The sequence below is a fragment of the Erithacus rubecula genome (genome assembly GCF_903797595.1).
Source record: "Erithacus rubecula genome assembly, chromosome: 4".
NCBI lineage: Eukaryota > Metazoa > Chordata > Aves > Passeriformes > Muscicapidae > Erithacus > Erithacus rubecula.
The window spans coordinates 67,892,313-67,919,918 of record NC_136686.1 but is presented as its reverse complement, the minus strand read 5'-3'; the positions used below and the strand labels follow the sequence as shown (position 1 = coordinate 67,919,918).

The window sequence follows — 27,606 nt, the reverse complement described above, 5'->3', positions numbered from 1 at the left end:
ATACTCAGTATTCCAAAATCTCTGCTCTGAGTCTGGGGAAATAATGAAAATTACCCATATTTTTATTATTTTAGGCAGGGCTGGGATGTCAGGCTCCAAGCAGCCCTAAGCAAATCCAGATTTCCCAGTTTGAACTCCATGACCTTGACAATTCCATGATTAAACAGGTGCACCTGGGATTTCAGGTCTGCTTCCAAATCCTCCCCAATCCAACTGATAAGGCAACAAAAGGAAAATAAAATTCCAGCTCCCATCCAGCCACCAGCAAACAGAGTGAATTCTGCTCTAAAAGCAGCAAGATGACACCCTTGGAAGTTGTCATTTAGGCAACAAAGATTATTTATTTCTCTCCAGTTGGTTTGGTTTGAGCAGAGATTTATGGATTTTGAGTTCTCCTCAAGACAGGCACCACCTCCCAAGCCACATTTACCTGATTTGATTTATAAACCACCACCTGTGCCAGCATTTCAGGGGAAAAAAAGGAGGGGGGGGCTCTCCCACTTCTATTGCCACATCTTTTGTGCATTTTGAAGCATCACCACACGATTCCCTTCATCCCTGGAGACCTCATTAAAAACCAGAACCCCAGAAGTGGAGCAGAAAGCAAAACGTAGCGTGACACTCGAAAAAAAAAAAAAAAAAAATTATAAATTTACATTCAAAGTTTCCAGAAATATCCATCCTATAAATTCAAAACAAAACCCTGAGCAAAACAACAAAGCTCCACCAAAACCCTACCAAAACAAGACATTCCAGTGCACACGCTCTTCCCTGGGGACAGGCCAAAGAGAACAAAGGCACGTGATGCCATTGCTCAATGCTGCTCTTGGAAGGTGTTCAAGTGGGATGATAAGTGCAGTGTAAGCCTGGAATGAGCAGAAAAAGGAATTTATCCCAAATGTAAACTCTGTCCCAGCCTTTGCCTCGACGGAGCAAACACGGTGGGGGAGTTCTGAGATTACCAAACGCTCTGCAGGTAAACTAAGGAGATTTGTACTTTTGTTCTCATGGACTCAGGATGAGCCTAAAATTAGCAGGGAGTGCAACACACACTGTGAGTTCCAGTCCCAAACCCCCGGCTCGGCAAACTGGGCAGCACAGGGACATTCAAACAAAGGTGCCCACTATTTAGAATTCCTTTCAGGCACAAAACAGGGTGACACTTCCCTTTACCAGCTTCAAAATAGAGCTCGGGGACTACAAACCCGCGGCCAGCAGCGTCGCTCCACAAAAGGAGGAAAATAAATCAGCACTAAATAAACGAAGTAAACTGCGGTGGAACAATACACGGCGGGGTGGAAGGGGAAGCAGCGCTGTGGTTGGGGTGTGGGGTGGAAGGGGAAGCAGCGCTGTGCCTGGGGTGTGGGGTGGAAGGGGAAGCAGCGCTGTGCCTGGGGTGTGGGGTGGAAGGGGAAGCAGCGCTGTGGTTGGGGTGCTGGGGTGGAAGGGGAAGCAGCGCTGTGGTTGGGGGTGCTGGGGTGGAAGGGGAAGCAGCGCTGTGGCTGGGTTTGCTGGGGTGGAAGGGGAAGCAGCGCTGTGGCCGGGGGTGTGGGGTGGAAGGGGAAGCAGCGCTGTGGCTGGGGTGTGGGGTGGAAGGGGAAGCAGCGCTGTGGTTGGGGTGTGGGGTGGAGGGGAAGCAGCGCTGTGGCCGGGGGTGTGGGGTGGAAGGGGAAGCAGCGCTGTGGTTGGGGTGTGGGGTGGAGGGGAAGCAGCGCTGTGGTTGGGGTGTGGGGTGGAAGGGGAAGCAGCGCTGTGGCCGGGGGTGTGGGGTGGAAGGGGAAGCAGCGCTGGGGCCGGGGGTGTGGGGTGGAAGGGGAAGCAGCGCTGTGGTTGGGGTGCTGGGGTGGAAGGGGAAGCAGCGCTGTGCCTGGGGTGTGGGGTGAAGGGGAAGCAGCGCTGTGGTTGGGGTGTGGGGTGGAAGGGGAAGCAGCGCTGTGGTTGGGGTGTGGGGTGAAGGGGAAGCAGCGCTGTGGCTGGGTTTGCTGGGGTGGAAGGGGAAGCAGCGCTGTGGTTGGGGTGTGGGGTGGAAGGGGAAGCAGCGCTGTGGTTGGGGTGTGGGGTGGAAGGGGAAGCAGCGCTGGGGCCGGGGGTGCTGGGGTGGAAGGGGAAGCAGCGCTGTGGTTGGGGTGTGGGGTGGAAGGGGAAGCAGCGCTGGGGCCGGGGGTGTGGGGTGGAAGGGGAAGCAGCGCTGTGGCTGGGGTGGAAGGGGAAGCAGCGCTGTGGTTGGGGTGTGGGGTGGAAGGGGAAGCAGCGCTGTGGCTGGGGTGTGGGGTGGAAGGGGAAGCAGCGCTGTGGCTGGGGTGTGGGGTGGAAGGGGAAGCAGCGCTGTGGCTGGGGTGTGGGGTGGAAGGGGAAGCAGCGCTGTGGTTGGGGTGTGGGGTGGAAGGGGAAGCAGCGCTGTGGCTGGGGTGTGGGGTGGAAGGGGAAGCAGCGCTGGGGCCGGGGGTGTGGGGTGGAAGGGGAAGCAGCGCTGGGGCCGGGGGTGTGGGGTGGGTCCCCCCGGGGTGTAACAGCCGGGCAGGGACACCCCAGCACGGCGGCCTCGCTCCGCCCCGGGCCCGGTTTCCGGGTAGTAACAGAGCAGCCAATCCGCGGAGCTGGGAGAGAACGAGGCCTTTCCCTGCAAACACTCGCCCCAAAAGCGGGCCAGGCACAAAGGGAGCCCCCAGGCTGCGGCTCGTGGAGTGGGAGATACCCCGAGAGGCCAGGAATGGGGTCTGGGGGTTTCCCAGTGGGATAACCCTGCGATTCCAGGCCGCTGGGGAGCACGGAGCTTTCCTGCAAAAACCCTACTCTGAAAGGTCACAGGTTACTCAGGAAACTTCAGCTGGACCCCCCCCCAAAAGGGGGATTTATGATTAATTATTACAGATGACGAGTCTCTTTTCCCAGCCTCAGCACCACAAACCCAGTCAGAGGGAGACAATGCCAGGGGAGTTGGAGCAGGAGATTATTAAACATCAGTTCCAGAGCTCTGCCCTTCCTGCAGCCCCACGGAGAGAGAGCAGCCACCTCTCCCCTCCCCTCCTCACAAAGAGGCATCCACAAAAGGACACGGACGTGTTAGGATTGAAAATAAGAATCGTAAAAAGACCTCGCTCGGCTCCTAAACCTGTCAGAGCAGGAGAAGGCAGGAGTGTTATTCACCCTGCTCGGTGCCCCCTCCCCACTGGGAAAGGTAGCCCTTGGCAGGCCATAAATCCACACTATTATTCTCTGTTGGAGACGTGGAAAGGGGATGAAAAGTGAAACCGTAATAAAAATGGCAGCAAAAAAAAAAACCAAACCCAAACAAAAAACCCTACACGGCAACAAAACCCTGAAATCCCCAGGAGCAGCACATTCCTTCAGACGAGTCCCTTCTCCTCTGGCCACCAGCGAGACCTTGCCGGCTGCCACGTCTCAAAGGAGACGAGGATGATTTTTGATCCAGAGGGGGAAATTCCCCCGGGAAGCGTCTGGGGAGCCGGGGCCTAGCGAGCTGCTCACCCCGGGCGAGTCAGGCAGACAAACAAAAAAAGGCTGGGGAGGGAGGGAGAGAGGGAGGGAGGAGTGGTGAGGAGTCATCTGACACATCCAACTTCCTAAGTTTGTTGTCCGCAGGAGACCGACTGCTCTAACCCTCACCCCCCCTCGGAAAACAAGATAAAAAGAGGAGCCGACAACAAGGGGCTTTGCTTTTTTGGAAAAGCCATTTTGGCAGGGGGGCAGAAAGAACAGAGCAGCAACTCCCCAAGCACCGAGAGGAATCCCAGATATTCGGGGATTTCTACCTACCCAGCTCTTAGAAACACATTTCGCAGGGAAAAACCTGCTCTTTGTCCTCCAAAATGCTGCGATCGCTGGAGAATCCGGCAAGGAACCGAACAAAAAAGGGGAAAAAAAAAAAAACAAACACACAAAAAAAAACAAAAAAAAGGAAAAGAGAGGGGGAGGGGAAAGGGAAATAGAGCAGCAGCCGATCAGGTTGGGCCCTGTGTGGCCCAGGGGTGTTTTCAGGGTATCCCCAAGAAAGGTTTTCCCCCCTCACTAAACAGCTGGAATTCCCGACCCTCCTCCCGGTGCGATTAAGCATCGATCGCAATTGGCGGAGTCTGACATGTGTGTAACTTTAAACCCCCGGATAAAAATAGCTGCGATTCGAGCACCATCAGGACTCATTTCCTATTTGCTTCAAAACAGGGCGAAAAATACACCGAGAGCAGCTTTGTGGGGAGAAAGGCGCTGGGCGAACGTCAGACAAGTTTCCTTCGATAAGCCACAAACAGGAGCGTTGCTGCTGCTGCTCCTCCCTCCTCCCCCCCTTCCAAAAAAACACCACCGAATCCTGATAAGTTTGTTTATCTCTCTCTGGGAACTAAATCAAGACTTGTTTCTCGACCCCTGGGCACCTCCAGGGCAGAGGCACCAACCCCATATCCTGTTGAGAGAGGTTCAGGCGATAGATCAGAGAAACATTTCGTCCACTTTTTGTCATTCCTACCCTTTCCCGGCTCACACCGCCACCTTGTAAACAAAAACTATTAATAAAACAATCCTAGAACCCAATTCCCAATGGTATTTTTCAACGCCACCCACTCTCCAGACAGAGAGGAAAAAAAAAAAAAAAAAAAAAAAAAAAAAAGGGATTCACCGCCCCGTAAAGGGCCAGGAATGAAAACAAGGAGGAAAAATATAAACAGATCTATGAAGGAAGAAAGGCAAAAATAAAAAGTAATAAAGCCTAACCAAACCTGGAGGGTTACATAAACCTCTTGGGAGACAGGCTCGGGCCCTGATGCCCTTCACCCACCCCTGGGTCTGGCGAGCCAGACCCCGAGGGACCCCCCCCCGTCCTCCCCAAAAAATGAAATCCCTAAACCGGCAGCAGAAGCTTCGTGAGCCGCGGGGTGAAATGGGGGAATAAATAATCATAATAAACCCCACAAAAGCCTTTCTTTGGGCTGTGGCTGCTGGAAGTGCTCTCCCCAAAGAGGCAAAAGGGGGGTGCGGGGCACCCAGATTGGGGGGGGGGCATCACCAAGGGGGGGGATCTGCAGAGACACCCCCAGCGCCACAGAGGGGGATAAACCCCCAAAATACGGCCCAAGGAGGGGGGTTAGGCCTCTCCTGATGGGCAGGGGGGGCAGATCCGACCCCCAGCTCCGGGGAGAGGCCGAGGGGCTGCGAATGGGGGGGTTTGGGGCGGGGGGGTCCCCGGTGCCCCCCGCCCTCCCAACCCCCCTGCAGGCCCGGCCCTGGGGGGGGGGAGGGGAGGTGGGGGGAGAATCCTCGTCCCCCCGTGGGCCCGGGGAGAGGGGGGGCACGACAAGGATACAGCTTGACCACGTCGGTGTCCATCCGCCTCTTGCCCGGGCTGGGGGACGACATGGTGGCCGCGGCCGCCCCCGGGGCTCCGGGCGGGCTGTCAGCGCCGCCGCCGCGGGCCGGGGCCGCCCGGCGCCGAGAGGAGCGGGGGAACGCCGGGCCGCGAGGCGCTGGGACCCGCCGCTGTCGCTGTCGCCGCTCCTGTCGCCGCTGTCGTCGCTGTCGCCGACAGGGCCCCCCCCGCGCCGCTCGCGCTCCCTCAGCCGCTCCGGCCGCCTCTGCCCCAGCCTCTCTCTGGACCCCTGACGTCACCCGCGGTGACGTCACCGCCCCGCGGCGCTGCCATTGGCCGCGCCCTCAACGCTCCGCCGGCCCCGAGGCACGCTGGGAGTTGTAGTTCCGAGGGGGGAGGAGGAAGGAGGAAATGATGGATGGGCCGCGGGTTCGAGGCCGCGCTGGGGCCGCAAATTCCAGTTCTTCCTTTCCCAATGTTTCCCGCAATTCCCCTCGGCTCCCCGCGTTCCCTGTGTCTCCAGGGATTCTGGCACTCCTCTTATCCCCCATTTCCATTTTACCCGTTTCCACCATGGCCAGGCAACCATCTCATAAAATATGGGGTGCACCTATGTGAGGACCCCCATTTCCACTGATTTTCCACAATTCCCCCTGGCCCCCCCATTCCCACGGATTCTGCCACCCCTTTATTCCCCTATTTCCCATTCGGATCAGGGAACCACCTCACAGAATAAGGATTTTGCCCATGGCAATCCTGTTCAATCCAAGCAGGAATGTGGCAGCAGGAGTCACAATTCTTCATTTCCTCTGTGACATTGGCAAAGCATTTCCTGCTGCCTCAGTTTACCCACCTGAATGATGACAGCACTCATGGGTGTCTCCCAAACCGATGGGATTCCACTGTGCAACCTCCTCACCCCACATTCCTGAGCCCAGCATCATCCCATAAATCTGCCCTGCTGCTTCCTGCCCCTGTGGGGAGGAGACATGGCCAAAAAATCCCAAAAAACCTCCTCCATTTAATATCCCAACGTGCCCTGAGTCTGGCAGGGGCAGGAGGTGACAGCACCTGAGGGGACTCAAACCCACACCCCACATTCCAGGAGGGAATTTGGCATATTTGATCAGAGCAGCTGGAAAATTTGGGATAGAGGATCCTATATTTCCCAGGCCACAATATTCCCTGACTGATTCCAAGCAACTGGGAGAACTGGACAAGGAAAATAAGGACTTTACCATCATTTCTTGGAATGCTTCTATTCCATCTTTTTGCAACAGGGATTATTCCAGGGTATCAGGGACTACAACAGCACCCTGTTCCTTTCTGGGATACCTTAAGGCCACTCTTACAGCACCCAAACCTTGGAATGTGGGTGCTGAGGGAATTTTTGGAATTCTCTGAGCATTCTTTGGTATGGAAATTTGGATAGAGGGGTTGTGGCTGGCTTTTTCCCCCCTGGAATGGGAATTTCATCCTCCCTGGATTGGGTGCATCCCATGATTTGTGGGGTGCAAAAAACCAGCAAAATGGAGATGGGGGAGAGCCAGGAGAATCCATGGATAGGGAATGTAGGGAGACATAGGAAATTACTGGAAACCACTGGAAATGGGCAAGCAAAGTTCCAGGGAGATGTAAGGAATGGGGAAACCATGGGGGGCAGCTGGAAAAGGGGCTCTTCCATCCCAGGCACTTCCCAGGATTGGGGGTTTCCCCATCCCCACCCAACCCCCACCCAGCAGGGCCATGGGGTGAAGCAGCCCCTCATTAGGGCCCCCTAATTAGAACCCCTTAGGAAAGGAAGGGAATCCCCCCAAATTCAGGCCCTGCTGCTTCCTGCCCCAGAGGGCAGCACCCCAAATGGGTGGATCCCAGGAGAAACCCCAAAATTTTGGGGTTCAGGGAGAGCTGGGATCAGCCCTGCCCAAGGCATTCCCAGGCACAGGGCAGCCAGAATCCCAAAATCCAACCAAGGGGATGGGACAGATGAAACCTCAGAGCTGGGGCTGAGGAAATGGAGGCAGGAGATCCTTTCCCCCCCAAAAAAAAGAAATAAAAAGGGAATGACAAATCCCTGTCATTGACAGACCTGCAGTGAAGCTGTGCCAGGCTGTGTGTGGAACCTCAGCCCTTCCCAAAGCCCCTTCCCCAATATCCCCAAGGATGGAGATGACACCACTCCCTTCCCAGCAGCCCAAGGCATGGAAACTCATTTTTTCCCAGGATTTGGCTCCAACCTGGGGGATTTATCACCCCAAACTGGCCATCAGCAGAGGGGCACAAGGGATTGAGGCAATGGAAAAATGCCCAAAAACAAGAGACAATAAAAAATGGGAAACAGGGAGGCAGCCAGATGTGTGATCCCATAATCAGCATCCCAAGGGATACAGCAGCTACACCTCCTCCTACCCTGGGGGAAAAAAACCAAAAAAACAAAGCAGCAAGCAGGAAAAAGAAAAAAACAACAAAACTGAAATGTTTATTCCCACCTGGGGTCCCGACACGGCCGGACACCAGGGGGGTGACAAGGGGACAGTGCCACCCCACGTGTCACAGTGCCACCCTGGCACATCCCTCAGAGCTGAGGGACACAGCAGCAGCTGGTGAAGGCAGCAGGTCAGCCAGGGAAAGGGATCCAGTGTGTGCAGGGCTCTGTTTGAGCAGCTTCCCCAGATCCCCTTCCTGCTGCAGCAAGCACAGAGAGGGTTGGCTCCCTCAGGATGTCCCTGTGCTGCTGCTCAGGAGGAATCCAGGCTCTCCCACTGCCTGAAAATTCGGAATACCTTGCAGGATTTCTCTGAGAGACTCTGGAAAGAGATGGGGACAAAGTGACAGGCAGAGGTCAGGGTGCTGCAGCTGCCACGGGCAAAGGGGAGGAGGGGAAACTGCAGCAAAAAAACCACCCAAAATATCCCAACTGGATGGGGGACAGCTGTTTGTTCCTTGTTTTCATGATCCCAAATTGTTAGCTGGAGGGAAGAATAAGGAGACTGTGAGCAAGAAGCAGGAAAGGGACCCCAAAAAGCAGGAAAGGATCTCAAGAAGCAGGAAAGGACTTCAAATAGCAGAAAGGGGACTGCAAAAAGCAGGAAAGAACCCCAAAAAGCAGGAAGGGACTCCAAAAAGCAGGAATGGAACCCAAAGAGCAAAAAGGGACTCCAAAGAGCAGAAAAGAATCTCAAAAAACAGGTAAGAACTCCCAAAGTAGGAAAGGGACTCCAAAAAGCAAAAAAGAATCTCAAAAAACAGGAAAGGATCTCAAGAAGCAGGAAAGGAACCCAAAAAGCAAAAAAAGGACCCCAAAAAGCAGAAAAGGATCTCAAAAAGCAGGAAAGGATCTCAAGAAGCAGGAAGGGAACCCAAAAAGCAAAAAAGGGACCCCAAAAAGCAGGAAGGAACCACAAAAAAGAGAAAGGAAGCCCAAAAAAGCAGAAAGGGAGCCCAAAAAGCAGAAAGGGACCCCAAAAAGCAGAAAGGGACCCCAAAAAGCAGAAAGAGACTCCAACCATTCCCTGCTCCAGCTGGGTCTGGTGCCTCTGACTTGTGCCTGGTCCCACTGAACCATCTGGAGCTTTCCAGGGATGTGGCAGAATCAGAAAATCATGGAATGGTTTGGGTTGGAAGGGACCTTAAAGATTCCAGTTCCAACCTCCTGCTGTGGGCAGGGACACCTGCCACTAGAAGGGACCTGCTGGGGACACAAATCACAGGAAACCCCCAGGACAAATCCTGGAACAGGAATGTTCCAGTGCTCCCCTGAGCTCCAAGCAAAAAGGAGCTGGCAGGAGGAATCCAAGTGGATAATGAGATCCAGGGAGGCAGCAGCTGCTCCAAAGCTGCACAGGGAGGGAGTTGTGGCCTCAGCTCTGCTCCCCTGGCTTGGCAAAGGTGGCAATCCAAGAGCCTGGAGCCAGGAATTGGGATGGCTGCAGAGAGGAGCTCTGGGGACACAGGATGAAACTGGATCTTGGGCAGTGCCAAGCTCAGGGATGTTATTTATAGCTGCCCTCCAGCAGCTCAGCACAGCCTGGCCTTGGATGGAGGCAGAGCTCAGGATCTGCAGCTTGGTCCTTGTCACCTGCCTGATATCTTGTTCATCCACACAAAGCCCACCCAGCCCAAATTTTTGCTGCCTGGACAAGTAGCATTAAGGTTTGGGGTATCCCAGGCTCACCACTGGCTCTGTTTCAGGCACTGTGTCACATTTTTGGATGCCAAGGAGCCTCTTCAGCACCACTGCCCAGCCTGGCTCTGCCTTGCCAGGCTCCTTCTCTGTCTGGGATGCAGAATCTTCCAGGGACTCCTCTCCCTCCCCAGTGCTGACCCAGGGACACCAGTCCCGGTGCTGGGAGCTGGGGTGGAAGAAGCTCCTCGAGGAAGTGTCCTGGGAAATGAGGAGGTGACAGAAGGGACACAACAATGGGATGGTTTAGAGACCCTCTTTGTGCCCAAATCTCAGCCCTGAGCTGGTTACAGGATGTCCTGGGTTGCAATATAGGATGTGGCAGCAATGTGTGTTCTGTCCCAGCTGGGGCAGTGCCCCTGATCTCCTGGCACACATTATCTGCTCATGGGCATCTTTAAACCAGCTGGGCAATCATCTTTATCTTCCCACAGCCCATCCTCCCTCCAGGAGATATCTCCTGTTCATGGCCACTGAGTCCCAGTGCATGGCTGATAAAATTCCATCATCCCACTGGGAGATGCTCCAGCCAGGGCAGGAGCCAAGCCTTTCCTAGCCAGAGAAAAACTGACATTTCGGACACCAAGGCACCTTCTTCCCACTGCATTCCAGAGGAAAACCAGAGCCTTGCACATCATCCCTGGAGCTTCAGAGGAAACTGCACCTTCTCCAGGAGCACTGCTCCAGCTGAGCCACATCTGCCCCTGCAGGAGGATGCAGCACCATGGAATGGGACTGTGCCACCACCCTGACTGACTGACTGTGCCAGCTTGGATTCTGACTCTGGCAGGGTTGGGATTGTTCTGTGTAATACTGCATTGCTATTGGAATTGTCCTAGCAAAGAACTGTTATTCCTATTCCCATCTCTTTGCCTGAGAGCCCCTCAATTTCAAAATTATAACAATTTGGAGGGAGGGGGCTCAAAGACAACTTCCAAGAGGAGTTTTCTGCCTGTATTAGCAGATACCTAGGACAAACCAGGAGAGCAAGGATCCCATGCAAAGGCTGAGGAGCAGAGCTGGCTCACTCACCGAGCTGCTGGAGGAGCAGAGCCGTGCCCTCTTGGCCCTGCGCACGGGGCTCGATGGCACCTCCATGGTGTCCCCTTGTCCCATGCTCCTGGTGACAGGGCGGCTCCTCAGGGCAGGGCTGCTCACATCCAGCTCACCCCTGTCCATGGAGCTGGGGGAATCCCAGCCCCTGGGGCGGGACACGGCTGGGGATGGGCTCTTCTCATGCTGCTGACAAAGCAGGGATTCATTAATGCTCAGCTGGAATCTTAGAAAATTCGGATTTTAGTTACCGTGCTAAAAATAATTAAAAGTTAGAAGTTAGAAAATAATTGGTTGTGTGTCATTTTATGTTTGCTCAGCTGGGCTTGCAATGGGAAAAAGGCAAAACTAGTGAGCAGATCCAAAGAAACATAAACAATGCAAACAGAAACCCATCCTTTGAAAAACTGGACTGTCCCCAGAAATCATTTGTATTTGAGAGTTTAGGGTGAGGAAGATTCACCTTACTTCCTCCTTTTAAGATCCCTCCCCACAAAAACAACCCCAGACTCAATTTAAGTGTGTTAGAACCCTGGATACTGAGAATTTTAGACTTTCTGTGCTGACAGGCACAGACCTACAAGAAAACACTGTTTTGGGGCTGGAGAAGGCTTCCAAAATGGAATGACAGAACTAAAATCATTGGTGCGCAGTTTGAATAGAAATGTTCAATATCACAGGGTGAAAAATTTAGAATGTGGGGGTTTAGAAAGTAAGATGGAGGTATCTTTCTTCTTCACCTTCTCCTTCATGAGTCTAGGTGGGATTTTGTTAAATTGGACAAAAAGTGCTGCACTGTTTGGTCATTGGGTCAAAAGTAAAAATAATTGGGCAGTTTAAGTTTAAAAGACCTTGTAACAGGAGAGATAGACAACATTTCACCATTTTTAGCTTGTTGGCTAAATCCAACATGGATAAGAACTAACAAACATCTGAGCCCAAACACAAAATCCCATCTCCAGAGCTTTTAATCCCGACTCTGGCAAGAAGAAAACAAAGGGAATAAAACCCAATGCAAGTGTCCCTGCAGCAGCCAGGGGTGCCAGAGGTACCTGCTCAGGTGCTGGGTCCTGGCTGCGTGTCAGCATCCTGCGGGGGGACGCGGGGGCGGCGCTGGGGCTGCAGGAGTCCAGCTCGGGGGCTGGGGCAGATTCCAGCTGCTGGAAACTCCAGAGCCCCACCCTGCGCATGCAGCGCGAGCAGCTGATCACAGACAGGCTCAGGGAGCCGCGGGCGGCGCTGCGGGACAGACACGGCACGGGGTCGGAGCGGGCTTGGGGTGGGATTGGCACAGGATTGGGGTGGGATCAACACGGGATTGGGGTGGGATTGGGGTGGGATTGGGGTGGGATCAACACGGGATTGGGGTGGGATTGGGGTGGGATTGGGGTGGGATTGGCACAGGATTGGGGTGGGATTGGGGTGGGATTGGCACAGGATTGGGATGGGATTGGGGTGGGATTGGGGTGGGATCAACACGGGATTGGGGTGGGATTGGCACAGGATTGGGGTGGGATTGGGGTGGGATTGGTGTGGGATTGGTGTGGGATTGGGGTGGGATTGGCATGGGATTGGTGTGGGATCAACATGGGATTGGTGTGGGATTGGCATGGGATTGGTGTGGGATTGGCACGGGATTGGTGTGGGATTGGCATGGGATTGGTGTGGGATCAACATGGGATTGGTGTGGGATTGGCATGGGATTGGTGTGGGATTGGCGTGGGATCAACATGGGATTGGTGTAGGATTGGCATGGGATTGGCGTGGGATTGGTGTGGGATTGGTGTGGGATCAACATGGGATTGGTGTGGGATCAACATGGGATTGGTGTGGGATTGGCGTGGGATTGGCGTGGGATTGGCGTGGGATTGGTGTGGGATCAACATGGGATTGGTGTGGGATCAACATGGGATTGGTGTGGGATTGGCGTGGGATTGGTGTGGGATTGGCGTGGGATTGGTGTGGGATCAACATGGGATTGGTGTGGGATTGGTGTGGGATTGGTGTGGGATTGGTGTGGGATTGGTGTGGGATCAACATGGGATTGGTGTGGGATTGGTGTGGGATTGGCGTGGGATTGGTGTGGGATTGGCGTGGGATTGGTGTGGGATCAACATGGGATTGGTGTGGGATTGGTGTGGGATTGGTGTGGGATTGGCGTGGGATTGGTGTGGGATCAACATGGGATTGGTGTGGGATTGGTGTGGGATTGGTGTGGGATTGGTGTGGGACTGGCGTGGGATTGGTGTGGGATCAACATGGGATTGGTGTGGGATTGGTGTGGGATTGGTGTGGGATTTGCGTGGGATTGGTGTGGGATTGGTGTGGGATTGGCGTGGGATTGGCGTGGGATTGGTGTGGGATTGGGGTGGGATCAACATGGGATTGGTGTGGGATCAACATGGGATTGGTGTGGGATTGGTGTGGGATTGGTGTGGGATTGGTGTGGGATTGGTGTGGGATTGGCGTGGGATTGGTGTGGGATTGGTGTGGGATTGGCATGGGATTGGTGTGGGATTGGCGTGGGATTGGCATGGGATCAACATGGGATTGGCATGGGATTGGTGTGGGATTGGCGTGGGATTGGTGTGGGATCAACATGGGATTGGCGTGGGATTGGTGTGGGATCAACATGGGATTGGTGTGGGATCGTCACAGGATCAAAATGGGATTGTCACGGGATCATCATGGGATTGTCATGGGATCACCATGGGATCATCATGGGATCATCATGGGATTGTCATGAGATGGAATCACCATTGGATCATCATGGGATCCTCAGGAATGTTTATTGGATCCCCATGGGATCCTCAGGAATCTTCATGGGATCCTCATGGGATCCTTGTGGGATCACCATGGGATTGTCACAGGATCACCATGGGATCACCATGGGATAGTCATGGGATCACCATGGCAACCTTATGGGATCCTCGTGGGATCCTCACAGAATCCTCATGTGATACTCATGGAATCCTCATGGGATCTTTATAGGATCCTCATGGAATCTTCAGGAATCCTGATGGGATCACCATGGAATCCTGATGGGATCATCATGGGCTGCTCATGGAATCCTTGTGGAATCCTCATAGGATCCTCACAGGATCCTCATGGGATCCCAGAATGGGTTGGGAGGGATCTTAAAAATCATCTCATTCCAACCCCTCATGGACAGGGACACCTCCCACTATCCCAAGGAAAAGATTTTAGGAGAAGGTTGGATTTTAGGAGAAGGTTGCTCCAAGCCTCTGTCCAACCCAGCTTTAGACATTTCCAGGGATGATGAAAGTCAGGAGAGGTGATCAGGGATAAGTCTGGGCTTGGAAAAGTCAGAGGAAAAATTGTATTAAACCCCATCTAGGATTAAAATTGGCTCAGTTGCTTTTTGCCTTGCTAAGAGGGGAAAAGAGGGGAAAAGAGGAAAAAAGGGGAAAAAAGAGGGGAAAAGAGGGAAAAAGAGGGAAAAAGAGGAAAAAAAGGGGAAAAAAGAGGGGAAAAGAGGGAAAAGGGGAAAATATGGTGAAATAAGGGATGCAGGAATGTAATGGAATAGTGTGAAAACAGTTAAATAAGGGAAGCAGGATGCTAGTGAAAAAGAGGGAAAATGGGAAAAAACTACACAAAAAAGTGGGAGAGTAGTGAAAAAAGAGGAAAATGGGAAAATAAAATCAGGGAGGCAGAAACATGGTGAAAAAGAGGGGAAACAGGAAAACAGTGCAGGAGAGTAGTAAATAAGGGAAAATAAAAACAGGTAGGTAGAAGCATGGTGAAAAAGAGGGGAAATAGGAAAATAATGACACAAAGGAAGAAGGAGAGTTGTGAAAAAGGGAAAACAAAATCAGGTAGGCAGAAGCATGGTGAAAAAGAGGGAAATTAGGAAAAAAGTGCAGGAGAGTAGTAAATAAGGGAAAATAAAAACAGGTAGGCAGAAGCATGGTGAAAAAGAGGGGAAAACAGGAAAATAGTAAAATAAGGGAAGTGAGAGTGTTGTGGAAAAGAGGAAAAACATCAAAAATAGAGAATAAAGGGACACTGAACATTGCACAGGAGGAACACTGCACATCCCTCCAGCCTCCCAGAGGTTTCATGGCAAGCCCAGAGTGTGGGGGACATTCCAGGCCCCCCCTGCAGCTCTGCCCACCTGCAGGTCCAGCCACACAGTGCCAGGATACAGGCAGGAACCTGCACCTGCAGGATTTCTGTGGAAATCTTCCCAGGAATCTTTTCTCCCTCTGTTCCTTTGTGCTCCAGCTCCTCCTCGATGAGCTGGAGGAGCCGAGTGATCCTTTCCTCTGTCAGGGACTGTGGAGCACAGGGATAAATGCATTGGTTTACTCCCAAATTGTGGAGAAAAAAAACCCCTTTTTCATCTCCTAGAATTGCATTGTCCAGCTCTAGTTAATAGGGAGAAGTCTCAGAGCAATCCTCCTTCCCTCTGGCTGCCCATTGCATGAAATCTGCCCCTTTCCCCAAGCAGTGGAGAAGGTTGCTGATGTGGTTTGGGAGTCTCTGGTGGTTTCTGAGCTCAGCCAGCCCTAAACCAGCCCTAAACCAACCCTAAACCAGCCCTAAACCAGCCCTAAACCAGCCCTGTGCTCATGCTGGATGGATGAAGATTCTCTGGATCCCACTCAGCTCCTGGCTGCCCAGAGCCATCTGTTCCCTGGCCAAGGAGTGTCCAGAGAGCCAGACTTGGCTGCAAGGCCAGGACAGTCCCCACAGGGTGGCAATTCCACACTTGTTCCTGGCTTTTCCTGATTTTCCCTGCTGCCTGTGGAGCTTCTTCACCTTTCCAAGTCTCTGCCCACACCTCAGGTCCAGGGCAGCTCCAAATTCCTGCCTCCAGATGTGTGGCATCCCAGCTAAAGGAGAGACCCAAGGGCTGCCACTTCTCATGGAGTGCTTGGAGCTGCCAAGGAGAGATCCCAAAGGAATCTGTGGGATCCCAAATCCCTCTCCCAGGCACCTGGACACTGGGAAAGGTTCAGAGTGGGAACCACACACACTTCCCAGCTGATGAGCCATCCCAAATTCCTCTTTACATGATTCCATGGTGGCAATTCCACACATGGGGAATGTCCAAGGGAAAAAAACAAGGTGGGAGTAGATCCCTCCCTCCCACACACACACAGAGGTTGAAATTCCTGATTTTGGGTGCACCCAGCATCATCCCTAAAACCTAAAAAGCTCCAGATTTTGAGAGCAGGAGGGAACTCACCATGTTTTTCAAGTCTTCTGGTCTGAGGGAGGGCAGCTGCAGCTCCAGCTGGCACAGGCTCTGGAAACGATCCAGGAAATCCTGGAGGAGAACTCTGGGCTCATCCACCAGCAGCCTGGCAAAACGATCTGGGGAGAAAAAAAATTCAAAAACTCAGCACCCCCAACCCCTCCTGACCCCACAGGGAAAGGCAGAACAGCAGCCCAGCCAGGGTCTGCACCCAAATGCAGCTTTAGGAAAATATAGGAAAAGGCTGGACTTCTGGAAAGGCTGGATTTTAGGAAAAAGTTGGATTTTAGGAAAGGTTGGATTTTAGGAAAAAGATGGAATTAATTTAAAGTTTGGATTTCTGGAAAGACTCAATTTCAGGGAAAGATTGGATTTCAGGAACAGGCTGGATTTTAGGAAAGACTGGATTTTAGGAGAAGGTGGGATTTTATGAAAAGGTGGGTTTTGGGAGAAGGTGGGATCTTAGGAAAAGGCCTGATTTTAGGAACAGGAAGGATTTGAGGAAAAGGTTGGATTTTAGGAAGAGGCTGGATTTTAGGAAAAGGTTCTTCCTCCAGAGGGAACATAAATGCAATTATAGGATAAAAAGGAATGACCTTAAGGTGAAAGAGGTTTTTTTATTTGCTTTCCTGTTGTATTTCACCATTCCCACTGGGAAAAGGAGAGTGTGATGACAGGAATAACAACAGAAAGGGGGGGAAAAACATTGGGAATAATGCTGGATTGTGCAGGAATTTGAGGTACTCAAAAGTCAGGAAAAGCTGGATACAACCTTGGGATTTTTTTTTATTTGCTTTCCTGTTGTATTTCACCATTCCCACTGGGAAAAGGAGAGTGTGATGACAGGAATACCAATGGAAAGGGGGAAAAATTGGGAATAATGCAGGAATCTGAGGCACCCAAGGGTCAGGAAAAGCTGGATACAACCCTGGGATATTTTTAAATTTGCTTTCCTGTTGTATTTCACCATTCCCACTGGGAAAAGGAGAGTGTGATGATGGGAACAACAATGGAAAGGGGGGAAAAAATGGGAATAATGCAGGAATCTGAGTCACCCACCTGGGCAGGGGCTGTCTGGCCAGAAGCAGAACTTCTCATGGGCAGTGCTCAGGGCCTTCCTCAGCTCCTCACAGCGCTCCTTGTCTGCAGGGAAAAAAAAAAAAAAAAACAGGGAATGGCCAGGAAAAGCAAGGCAGGATGGGAGAATTTCCTTTGGATGCTGCCTGAAAATTCATCTCAGTCCTTCCCCCCTTCCCACCAAGAGGAATTCCAGGAACAGCAAATGTCACCTCAACAGTTTCACCTGCCCACAGCCAAAATCATCCCCATTTCCAGGCACAGGAGCTCCCAAAGGATTAAAAAAACAATAAATCTGACATTTAATTTCACTCTTTCAGAAGTAAATAGTTTCTTTCCCAGTTTGTTTTTCAATGCTTTCTTCCCAGTCTTTTGATTTATTTTAGATTTTCCTAATCTGGTGTGGTTTCCAATGGAATAATTAGGCCAAGGTTTATTTAACAGAGATAATCTGAATAAACAGGGAATGTTGATATTGAGTGACCCAAAAGGAAGGGCTCAGTATTGGCAGGGATGTGACCAGGGTGTTCACTTCCAGGGGAACTGAAGCCTGGAAAATTGAGAAGTGGGGATGATACTTCCTTGTGGGATAATCAAGAGTTTATTAATTAAATCTCACAATGTAATTGCTGCCTGAATGGCCTTGGTGAGCAGCAAACACCACACTGGAAATATTTAGTGGAGGATCAGGGAAGCAGATTCAGGAATTGGGAAAGAAAAGTTTTAAAAGAGAATTTTTTAAAAAGAATTTTCAGATCCTTAAATGCATCCAGAGGGCAACAAGGCTGGAGAAATGGCTGGAAAAGCTGGAAAGAGGCTGAGAGCCTTGGGATTGTTTGGAGAAAAGGAGGATGAGGGGTGAATTCTGCACCTTCCTGAGGAGGGAAATGCTGAGCTCCTCTCCCTGGAATCCTGTGGCAGCACTGGCACAGAATTCCAGCATGGGAATGGCTCAGAGCTGCACCAGGAGAGCCTCAGGCTCAACCTCAGGAATTATTTCTCTATCAACTAACTCTGGAATAACCCCAGTGCTCCAAGCCTGGGAGTGTTTCAGATGTTTTGGATGATTCCCTTGGTCTGATTCAAGGTTTGGAAGCTCACTGTGGTTTCCCAGTCATTAAAGGATGGGTACAGAGAGGATGGAGGGTCTCCTTTCCATGGAGAGGACAAGGAGCAGAGGGGACAGGGTGTGCTGGGAGAGGTTTTATCCCAGTATAAAGACATTTTTTACAGTGGGAATTCCATCATTCCATGGACACCATCATTCCCTGACATCATCATTTCTTGAACACATAATTCATTGGAACCATCATTCCCTGAAAACATAATTCCTTTCCTTGGAACCATCATTCCCTGGGGCTATCATTCCCTGGGACCATTATTCCTTGAAAACAATTCCTTGGAACCACCATTCCTTAGGACCATTAGTCCTTGAAAACATAATTCCCTGAGACCATCATTTCCTAAAACCATCACTCCTTGGAACCATCAACTCTCTGAGATCATCATTCCCTGAAACCATTGTTCCCTGAGATCATCATTCCCTTAAACCATCATTCCCTGACATCATAACTCCCTGAAAACATAACTCCTTTCCTTGGGGCTACCATTCCCTGGACCATCATTCCTTGGAACCATCATTTCCTGGGATCATCATTCCCTGAAATCATCACTCCTTAGGATCATCATTCCTTGGGGCCATCATTCCTTTAGGGAATGGGATTCCCTGGGATCATCATTCCTTGGGGCCAGAATTCCCTGAGATCCTTTTTCCCTGAAAACAATTCCTTAGAACCACCATTCCTTGTGATCATCATTCCCTGAGATCATCATTCCTTGAGGCCAGAATTCCCTTGAAAACATAATTCCTTTTCTTGGAACCATTATTCCCTGGGGCTATCATTCCTTGAGATCATCATCCCCTTAAATCATCATTCCTTGGAGACATCATTCCTTGTGACCATCATTCCCTGAGATAATTGGGGCCAGAATTCCTTGAAAATATAATTCCTTTCCTTGGAATAATCATCCCCTGAAACCATCACTCCTTGGAACCACCATTCCCTGGGACCATCATTCCCTGAAAACAATTCCTTGGAACCACCATCCCTTGGAACCTTCACTCCTGGGACCTGCAGCTTGAAGATCCCTCCCTACAGCCCCACCACCTCCAACAATAAACCAGGATTGATTATCCCATTCCCCCCAACACAACACCCCTTCCTCGATTCCAGGGTTTGGGGCCAAAATTTCCAGGATTTTGGGGCTGAAATTCCCCAATTTTGTGGCTGAAATTCCCAGACACCCCAAATTTTGGCTGTTTCCCCCAGACACCCCAAACCCCCAACCATCCCTGGAAGCCCCAAAATCCCAAAACCCCGAAACCCCAAAATCCTGCAATCCCAAAACCCTGAAACTCTGCAATCCTGCAATCCCATAATCCTGCAATCCCAAAACCCTGAAATCCCCAAACCCCGAAATCCCACAATCCCAAAACCCCAAAATCCTGCAATCCTGAAATGCCAAAACCCTGAAATCTTGCAATCCCAAAATCCCAAAACCCCCAAATTCCAAAATCCCGCAATCCCAAAATCCAAAATCCAAAACCCGAATCCCTGCAAACCCACAACCCCAAAATCCCTAAATCCCAAAACCCCAAAATCCCGCAATCCAAAAACCCTGCAATCCTGCAATCCCAAACCCCTGAAATCCCAGCAACCTGAAATCCCCAAACCCCGAAACCCCACAATCCCAAAACCCCGAAACCCTGAAATCCCAAAATCCTGCAATCCCAAACCCCTAAAATCCCAAAACCCCATAATCCCCAAACCCCAAAGTCCTCCAATCCCAAAACCCTGCAATCCCACAATCCCAAAACCCCAAAATCCCAAAACCCCCAAAGTCCTGCAATCCCAAAACCCTGAAACCCCCAAAACCCTGAAACCCCCAAACCCAAAATCCCGCAATCCCAAAACCCCAAAGTCCTGAAATCCCAAAACCCCAAAATCCCAAAGCCCCGAAACTCCCAAACCCCAAAATCCCGCAATCCCAAAACCCCAAAACCCCAAAATCCTGCAATCCAAAAACCCTGCAATCTTGCAATCCCAAAACCCCAAAACCCTGCAATCCCAAAACCCTGCAATCTCAGCAACCTGCAATCCCCAAACCCTGAAACCCCAAAATCCCTCAATCCCAAAACCTCGAAACCCCGAAACCCCAAAATCCCGCAATCAAAAAATCCTGCAATCCTGTAATCCCAAAACCCCGAAACCCCAAACCCCTGAACCCCCAAACTCCACAACCCCAAACCCCACAATCCCAAACCCCAAACCCCGCAATCCCAAACCCCCAAACCCCGCAATCCCAAACCCCAAACCCCAAACCCCCAAAACCCAAACCCCCAAACCCTGCAATCCCAAACCCCAAACCCCCAATCCCCGCAATCCCAAACCCCCAAACCCCAAACCCCGCAACCCCAAACCCCAAACCCCCAAACCCCGCAATCCCAAACCCCCAAACCCCAAACCCCCAAAACCCAAACCCCCAAACCCCGCAATCTCAAACCCCAAACCCCCAATCCCCGCAATCCCAAACCCCCAAACCCCCAAACCCTAAACCCCCAAACCCCGCAATCCCAAACCCCAAACCCCCAATCCCCGCAATCCCAAACCCCCAAATCCCCAATCCCCGCAATCCCAAACCCCCAAACCCCCAAACCCCAAACCCCCAAACCCCGCAATCCCAAACCCCGCAGCCCCAAAACCCCGCAATCCCCAATCCCCCAAACCCCCAAACCCCAATCCCCAATCCCCCAAACCCCGCAACCCCAAACCCCGCAATCCCAAACCCCAAACCCCGCAATCCCAAACCCCCAAACCCCCAAACCCCAAACCCCCAAACACCAAACCCCCAAACCCCGCAATCCCAAACCCCGCAACCCCAAACCCCGCAGCCCCAAAACCCCGCAATCCCCAATCCCCCAAACCCCAATCCCCAATCCCCCAAACCCCGCAATCCCAAACCCCGCAGCCCCAAAACCCCGCAATCCCCAATCCCCCAAATCCCCAAAACCCCACAACCCAAACCCCGCAATCCCCACACCCCAAACCCCAAACCCCCAAATCCCCAAACCCCGCAATCCCAATCCCCCAAACCCTCAAAACCCCACAATCCCAAACCCCGCACCCCCAAACCCCGCAATCCCAAACCCCAAACCCCCAAACCCTGCAACCCCAAACCCCCAAACCCCGCAATCCCAATCCCCCAAACCCCCAAACCCCGCAACCCCAAACCCCAAACCCCCAACCCCGCAATCCCAAACCCCCAAACCCCAAACCCCCAAAACCCAAACCCCAAACCCCGCAATCTCAAACCCCCAAACCCCAAACCCCGCAACCCCAAACCCCAAACCCCCAAAACCCAAACCCCCAAACCCCGCAATCCCAATCCCCCAAACCCCAAACCCTGCGACCCCAAACCCCAAACCCCAAACCCCCAAACCCCGCAATCCCAAACCCCCAAACCCCGCAATCTCAAACCCCAAACCCCCAAACCCCGCAATCCCAAACCCCCAAACCCCCAAACCCCGCAATCCCAAACCCCCAAACCCCCAAACCCCAAACCCCCAAACACCAAACCCCCAAACCCCGCAATCCCAAACCCCAAAACCCAAACCCCCAAACCCCGCAATCCCCAAACCCCAAACCCCAAACCCCGCAATCCCAAACCCCGCAGCCCCAAAACCCCGCAATCCCAAACCCCCAAACCCCAAACCCCGCAACCCCAAACCCCAAACCCCCAAACCCCCAAACCCCGCAACCCCAAACCCCCAAACCCCCAAAACCCAAACCCTCAAACCCCGCAATCCCCAATCCCCCAAACCCTCAAAACCCCCGCAATCCCAAACCCCGCAACCCCAAACCCCAAACCCCCAAACCCCGCAACCCCAAACCCCCAAACCCCAAACCCCGCAATCCCAACCCCCCAAACCCCGCAATCCCAAACCCCAAACCCCGCAATCCCAAACCCCGCAGCCCCAAAACCCCGCAATCCCCAATCCCCCAAACCCCCAAACCCCGCAACCCCAAACCCCAAACCCCCAAACCCCGCAATCCCAAACCCCAAACCCCCAAACCCCCAAACCCCGCAACCCCAAACCCCCAAACCCAAACCCCCAAACCCCGCAATCCCAAACCCCAAACCCCCAAACCCCAAACCCCGCAACCCCAAACCCCCAAACCCAAACCCCCAAACCCCGCAGCCCCAAAACCCCGCAATCCCAAACCCCGCAGCCCCAAACCCCGCAACCCCAAACCCCAAACCCCCAAACCCCGCAATCCCAAACCCCCAAACCCCAATCCCAAATCCCGCAGCCCGCTGCCCGCACGCACAGCTGCTGAGGTGCAGCGGCAGCTGCAGGCTGATGCACAGGTGCGCCTGGCAGCTGGAGCACCGCAGCATGTCGCACTCCACGTTCCGCCAGCCGAACCGCGCGCACACCAGCGGCGACAGCGCCCGCGGCTTCCCCGCCCAGCGCAGCGGGTCCCGGCGTCAAGGACAAACCCCGGGTGCGAAAATCAGGAAATCAGGAAAGATTGCAATTTAGGGAGAGGTTGGATTTTGGGAAAAAAGTTGGAATTTAGGAAGAGGCTGGGTTAGTGGAAAAGGGATTTTGGAAAATGCTGGATTTTGGGGAAAGGTTGGAATTTAGGAAAGATTGGGTTTTAGGAAGAGGTTGGATTTCAGGAAGAGGTTGGATTTTATAAGGTGAGATTTTAAGAACAGGCTGGATATTGGGAAAAGGTTGGATGATAGGAAAAGGCTGGATTTTGGGAAAAGGGTGGATTTTGGGAAGAGGCTGGACTTTGGGAAAAGGCTGGGTTATTGGAAAAGGTTGATTTTTAGGAAGAGGCTGGGTTTTTGGAAAAGGTGGGATTTTGGAAAATGCTGGATTTTGGGGAAAAGGTTGGAATTTAGGAAAGATTGGATTTTAGGAAGAGGTGGGATTTTATAAAGTGGGATTTTAAGAACAGGCTGGATCTTGGGAAAAGGTCAGATTTCAGGAAAAGGTTGGATTATAGGAAAAGGTGGGATTTTAGAAAAAGACTGGATTTTAGGAAGAGGCGGGATTTTAGGAAAGATTGGATTTTAGGAAAAGGTAAGAATTTCAGAAAAAGGTTGGATTTCTGGAAAGGCTGGATTTTAGGAAGAGGTTGGATTATAGGAAAAGGTTGGATTTTTGGAAAACACTGGATTTTTGGAAAGCACTGGATTTTAGGAAGAGGCTGGACTTAAGGAAAGATTGGATTTCAGGAAAAGGTCAGATTTTAGGAGAAGGTAGGATTTTAGGAGAAGGCTGGATTTTGGGAAGAGGCTGGACTTTAGGAAAAGGCTGGGTTATTGGAAAAGGTGGGATTTTGGAAAATGCTGGATTTTGGGGAAAGGTTGGAATTTAGGAAAGATTGGATTTTAGGAAGAGGTGGGATTTTATAAAGTGGGATTTTAAGAACAGGCTGGATCTTGGGAAAAGGTCAGATTTCAGGAAAAGGTTGGATTATAGGAAAAGGTGGGATTTTAGAAAAAGGCTGGATTTTAGGAAAGATTGGATTTTAGGAAAAGGTAAGAATTTCAGAAAAAGGTTGGATTTCTGGAAAGGCTGGATTTTAGGAAGAGGTTGGATTATAGGAAAAGGATGAATTTTTGGAAAACACTGGATTTTTGGAAAGCACTGGATTTTAGGAAGAGGCTGCACTTTAGGAAAGATTGGATTTTAGGAAAAGGTCAGATTGTAGGAGAAGGTGGGATTTTAAGAACAGGTGGGATTTTGGGAAAAAGTTGGAATTTAAGAAGAGGCTGGATTTTGGGAAAACTCTGAAATTTAGGAAAAGGTTGGATTTCTGGAAAGGTCAGATTTCAGGAAAAAGTTGGATTATAGGAAAAGGTGGGATTTTAGGAAAAGTTTGGAATTTAGGAAAAGGTTGGATTTTTTGAAAAGGCTGGATTTTAGGAAGAGGTAGGATTTTAGGAAAAAGCTGGGTTTTAGGAGAAGGTAGGATTTGAGGAAAAGGTTGGATTTTAAGAAGAGGCTGGATTTTGAGAAAAGGATAGTTTTTAGGAAGAGACTGGATTTTAGGAAAAAGTTGGATTTCAGGAAAAAGTTGGATTTCAGGAAAAAGCTGAATTTTAGGAAGAGGCAAGAATTTAATGAAAAGGTTGGATTTCTGGAAAGACTCAATTTTACGAAAATATGGGATTTCAGGATAAGGCCAGATTTTAAGAAAAGGTTAGAATCTAAGAAAAGACATGATTTTAAGAACGTGTGTGATTTGAGGAAGAGGTTGGATTTTGAGAACAGGCTGGACTTTAGGAAAAGGTAAGAATTTCAGGAAAAGGTTGGATTTTAGGAAGAGGTGGGATTTTTAGGAAGAAGCTGAATTTTAGGAGAAGGTAGGATTTTAGGAAAGGCTGGATTTTAAGAAAAGGTTGGGTTTTAGGAAGAGACAGGATTTTAGGAAGAGGTAAGAATTTCAGGAAAAGGTTGGATTTTAGGAAAAGGCTCTTCCCCCAGATGATGCTGAGGCACTCATCATCCTCCTGGCAAAGCTCCAGGTGCATTTTCACACCTTTTAGGGACAGGGCAGAATTTTGGGATGTCTGTGCAAGGTCAGGAATTGGATCAATGCTCCCTGTGGATCCCTTCTCCCCCAATTCCAAGGTGGAATTCCCAAAGGATATGGTGAATGTTTCCACTCTGCTGAAATAAGCTTCCCTGCTGGCAGACTCCAAGGACAGAGCCTCCATTTGGGAAGGTCCATTGGCTTGCTCTGAACAGTCAGATGTGTCTTTCCTAAAATTAAAAAAAATCAGAAAAAAAACCCTTCTGGAATTAATCCATTAATTAAAAAATAAAAAAAAAGCACAGAGCATTTCCTAATCCATCATTCCTCAGGTTTGTCCTGATAAGAATTTTCTCCAGAGCTCCCCATCCCCAACTTTTCATTAATTTTTAATAAAGAAATGAATGATTAAAATGCCAAGGGTGCCTTGAATTGCAGCCCCCATTGCTGCCAGTGCTTCCCAGTGTCCCCAGTAACCCCTGGCACTCCCAGTGTCCCACCAAGGTGTGACCAGTGTGACCAGCAGGTGGCCAGTGCAGGACATGGGGACTCCCTCAGGACAGGTCACTTCCCTGGGCTGCCCTCCCAGTGCCCCCACTATCCTCCCAGTGCAATCCCAGTGTCCTCCCAGTGCCCTCCCAGTGCCTCCAGTGCATTCCCAGTGTCCTCCCAATGCACCATGATCTATTCCCACTGCTGCCTCCTTGTCCTTCCAGTATTCCCAGTGCCCCTGAGTCTCTCCAGTATTCCCAGTACCCCACAGTCTCTCCAGTATTCCCAGTACCCCACAGTCTCTCCAGTATTCCCAGCTCCCCACAGTCACTCCAGTATTCCCAGTGCCCACAGTCACTCCAGTATTCCCAGTGCCCCTGAGTCTCTCCAGTATTCCCAGTTCCCCACAGTCTCTCCAGTATTCCCAGTACCCCACAGTCTCTCCAGTATTCCCAGTGCCACAGTCACTCCAGTATTCCCAGTTCCCCACAGTCTCTCCAGTATTCCCAGTTCCCCACAGTCCCTCCAGTATTCCCAGTTCCCCACAGTCACTCCAGTATTCCCAGTACCCCACAGTCACTCCAGTATTCCCAGTGCCCCACAGTCTCTCCAGTATTCCCAGTGCCCCTGAGTCTCTCCAATATTCCCAGTGCCCCACAGTCTCTCCAGTATTCCCAGTGCCCCTGAGTCTCTCCAGTATTCCCAGTTCCCCACAGTCTCTCCAGTATTCCCAGTGCCCCTGAGTCTCTCCAGTATTCCCAGTGCCCCACAGTCTCTCCAGTATTCCCAGTGCCCCTGAGTCTCTCCAGTATTCCCAGTACCCCACAGTCTCTCCAGTATTCCCAGTGCCCCTGAGTCTCTCCAGTATTCCCAGTTCCCCACAGTCTCTCCAGTATTCCCAGTGCCCCTGAGTCTCTCCAGTATTCCCAGTGCCCCACAGTCTCTCCAGTATTCCCAGTGCCCCTGAGTCTCTCCAGTATTCCCAGTTCCCCACAGTCTCTCCAGTATTCCCAGTTCCCCACAGTCACTCCAGTATTCCCAGTTCCCCACAGTCACTCCAGTATTCCCAGTACCCCACAGTCTCTCCAGTATTCCCAGTACCCCACAGTCTCTCCAGTATTCCCAGTGCCCCTGAGTCTCTCCAGTATTCCCAGTGCCCACAGTCTCTCCAGTATTCCCAGTGCCCCACAGTCTCTCCAGTATTCCCAGTTCCCCACAGTCTCTCCAGTATTCCCAGTTCCCCACAGTCTCTCCAGTATTCCCAGTTCCCCACAGTCTCTCCAGTATTCCCAGTTCCCCACAGTCACTCCAGTATTCCCAGTTCCCCACAGTCTCTCCAGTATTTCCAGTTCCCCACAGTCTCTCCAGTATTCCCAGTTCCCCACAGTCACTCCAGTATTCCCAGTACCCCACAGTCACTCCAGTATTCCCAGTGCCCCACAGTCTCTCCAGTATTCCCAGTGCCCCACAGTCTCTCCAGTATTCCCAGTACCCCTCAATCCCACCAGTGCTCCCAGTTCCCAATCGCTCCCAGTGCTCCCCAGTCTCTCCCAGCCCATTCCCTCCTTTTTTTCCCCTTATCCTCCCCAATAAAACTCCCAGCACCTCCCAGTCCCCCCAGCCCCAAATCCCCCCAAGCAGCCCCGAGGGGTCCCCAATCCCCTCACCAGCCCCCCCCTCCCCTCCCACAGCCGGGCCTCCCCCGCTCCCCGCGGGTCCCTCCCGCCGCCGCCCCTCACCCGCCGGGCCCGGGCCCCTCGGTGGCGATGCCCCCATCGATGAGGTCGCGGATCTGCCGGGGGGTGACGGGGGGCGGCCGCCCGCGGTTCCCCCCCGAGGCCGAGGCCGCCGCCGCCATCGCTCCCCCGCCGCTGGGCGCCGCCATCTTGGCCCCGCCCACCCCTCACGGCCGCGGGGGCTCGGAATGAGAAATAAAACTCTCGGTATTTATGGGATTAGCTAAGGGAGTTCTTTCTGACCCCCGGGTGCTCTATGGGCTTGTGGGATAATCTTAAATAAGTAAAGCAGCTAATAGTTAAATATGTTATTTATTACAAGCACATCAGTCTCAACAGGCAATAGCAAAAAAGGCAATGGCAAAAGCAGCAGCAATAAATGAATGGCTGGAAACCAGAATGGCTGAAAGCGACAATGGCTAAAAGCTGAATAGCTAAAAGCAGAAATTCTCCCAATCCACACTGTTATACAGGATTTTTCCAAGCTAAGACACAAACTCTTTAACCTATTAGAATTCCAGTTTCTTAGCACACCAGGTTACCTATAACACTACACATACACTCTGTCCTGTTCTATCTAAGAAATATCAGCAATATTGTTACCATAGCTCTAGTATGTTTAAATCCCGTCTATAACTGTGGGCCTGGAGATTGTACTGAAGATATCAGTGTGTTCCAACCTTCACTAGAACACTCACTGCCACTGTGGCATTTGAGACCTTTTACTCACTAAAAACATCAGAACTCACTCTAAGATTTATTCAATCCCTGCACTCTGATTACTCAGATCCCTGACTCCCACAGATATTCAGCAAAATTTTGATTTATTTTATACAGACAGAGCAAAGCAGCGCTGGGGAAAACGTGAAGGGTCTCCCCCACCGAATTTGGTTTGCAGCTCCCTT

At 51.5% G+C, this 27,606-nt stretch overlaps 2 protein-coding genes across 2 annotated transcripts in view; both read right to left on the bottom strand.

The window, feature by feature from the left end:
• The window catches only part of UBE2H (ubiquitin conjugating enzyme E2 H), a 35,258-nt gene extending 29,639 nt beyond the window's left edge, over window positions 1-5,619 (bottom strand). The window contains exon 1 of the mRNA XM_079303724.1: window positions 5,318-5,619. Coding sequence (XP_079159850.1) covers window positions 5,318-5,370 — 53 coding nt within the window. The 5' untranslated portion in view covers window positions 5,371-5,619. The remainder of the gene's footprint in view (window positions 1-5,317) is intronic.
• Window positions 5,620-7,764: 2,145 nt separating this feature from the next.
• ZC3HC1 (zinc finger C3HC-type containing 1) lies at window positions 7,765-26,864 on the bottom strand. Its single transcript, XM_079303609.1, has 10 exons — window positions 26,705-26,864; window positions 24,592-24,703; window positions 22,248-22,398; window positions 16,840-16,923; window positions 15,772-15,899; window positions 14,695-14,855; window positions 11,609-11,795; window positions 10,536-10,742; window positions 9,495-9,704; window positions 7,765-8,127 (listed from the first exon to the last, which is right to left on the bottom strand). Exons 1-10 carry the CDS (start codon window positions 26,848-26,850, stop codon window positions 8,059-8,061), a joined length of 1,455 nt encoding a protein of 484 aa, XP_079159735.1. The 5' UTR covers window positions 26,851-26,864; the 3' UTR covers window positions 7,765-8,058.
• Between the last annotated feature and the right edge of the window lie 742 nt (window positions 26,865-27,606).

What these genes read in the sequence shown, in the direction of transcription:
- ZC3HC1 (XM_079303609.1), bottom strand. Translation starts at nt 26,850, where the DNA reads ATGGCGGCGCCCAGCGGCGGGGGAGCGATGGCGGCGGCGGCCTCGGCC. An exon ending in GCCAGACAGCCCCTGCCCAG is followed by an intron (nt 15,900 to 16,839) that starts GTGGGTGACTCA and finishes TTTTCTCCCCAG; the next exon opens with ATCGTTTTGCCAGGCTGCTG. An exon ending in CAGAAGACTTGAAAAACATG is followed by an intron (nt 14,856 to 15,771) that starts GTGAGTTCCCTC and finishes TGTGCTCCACAG; the next exon opens with TCCCTGACAGAGGAAAGGAT.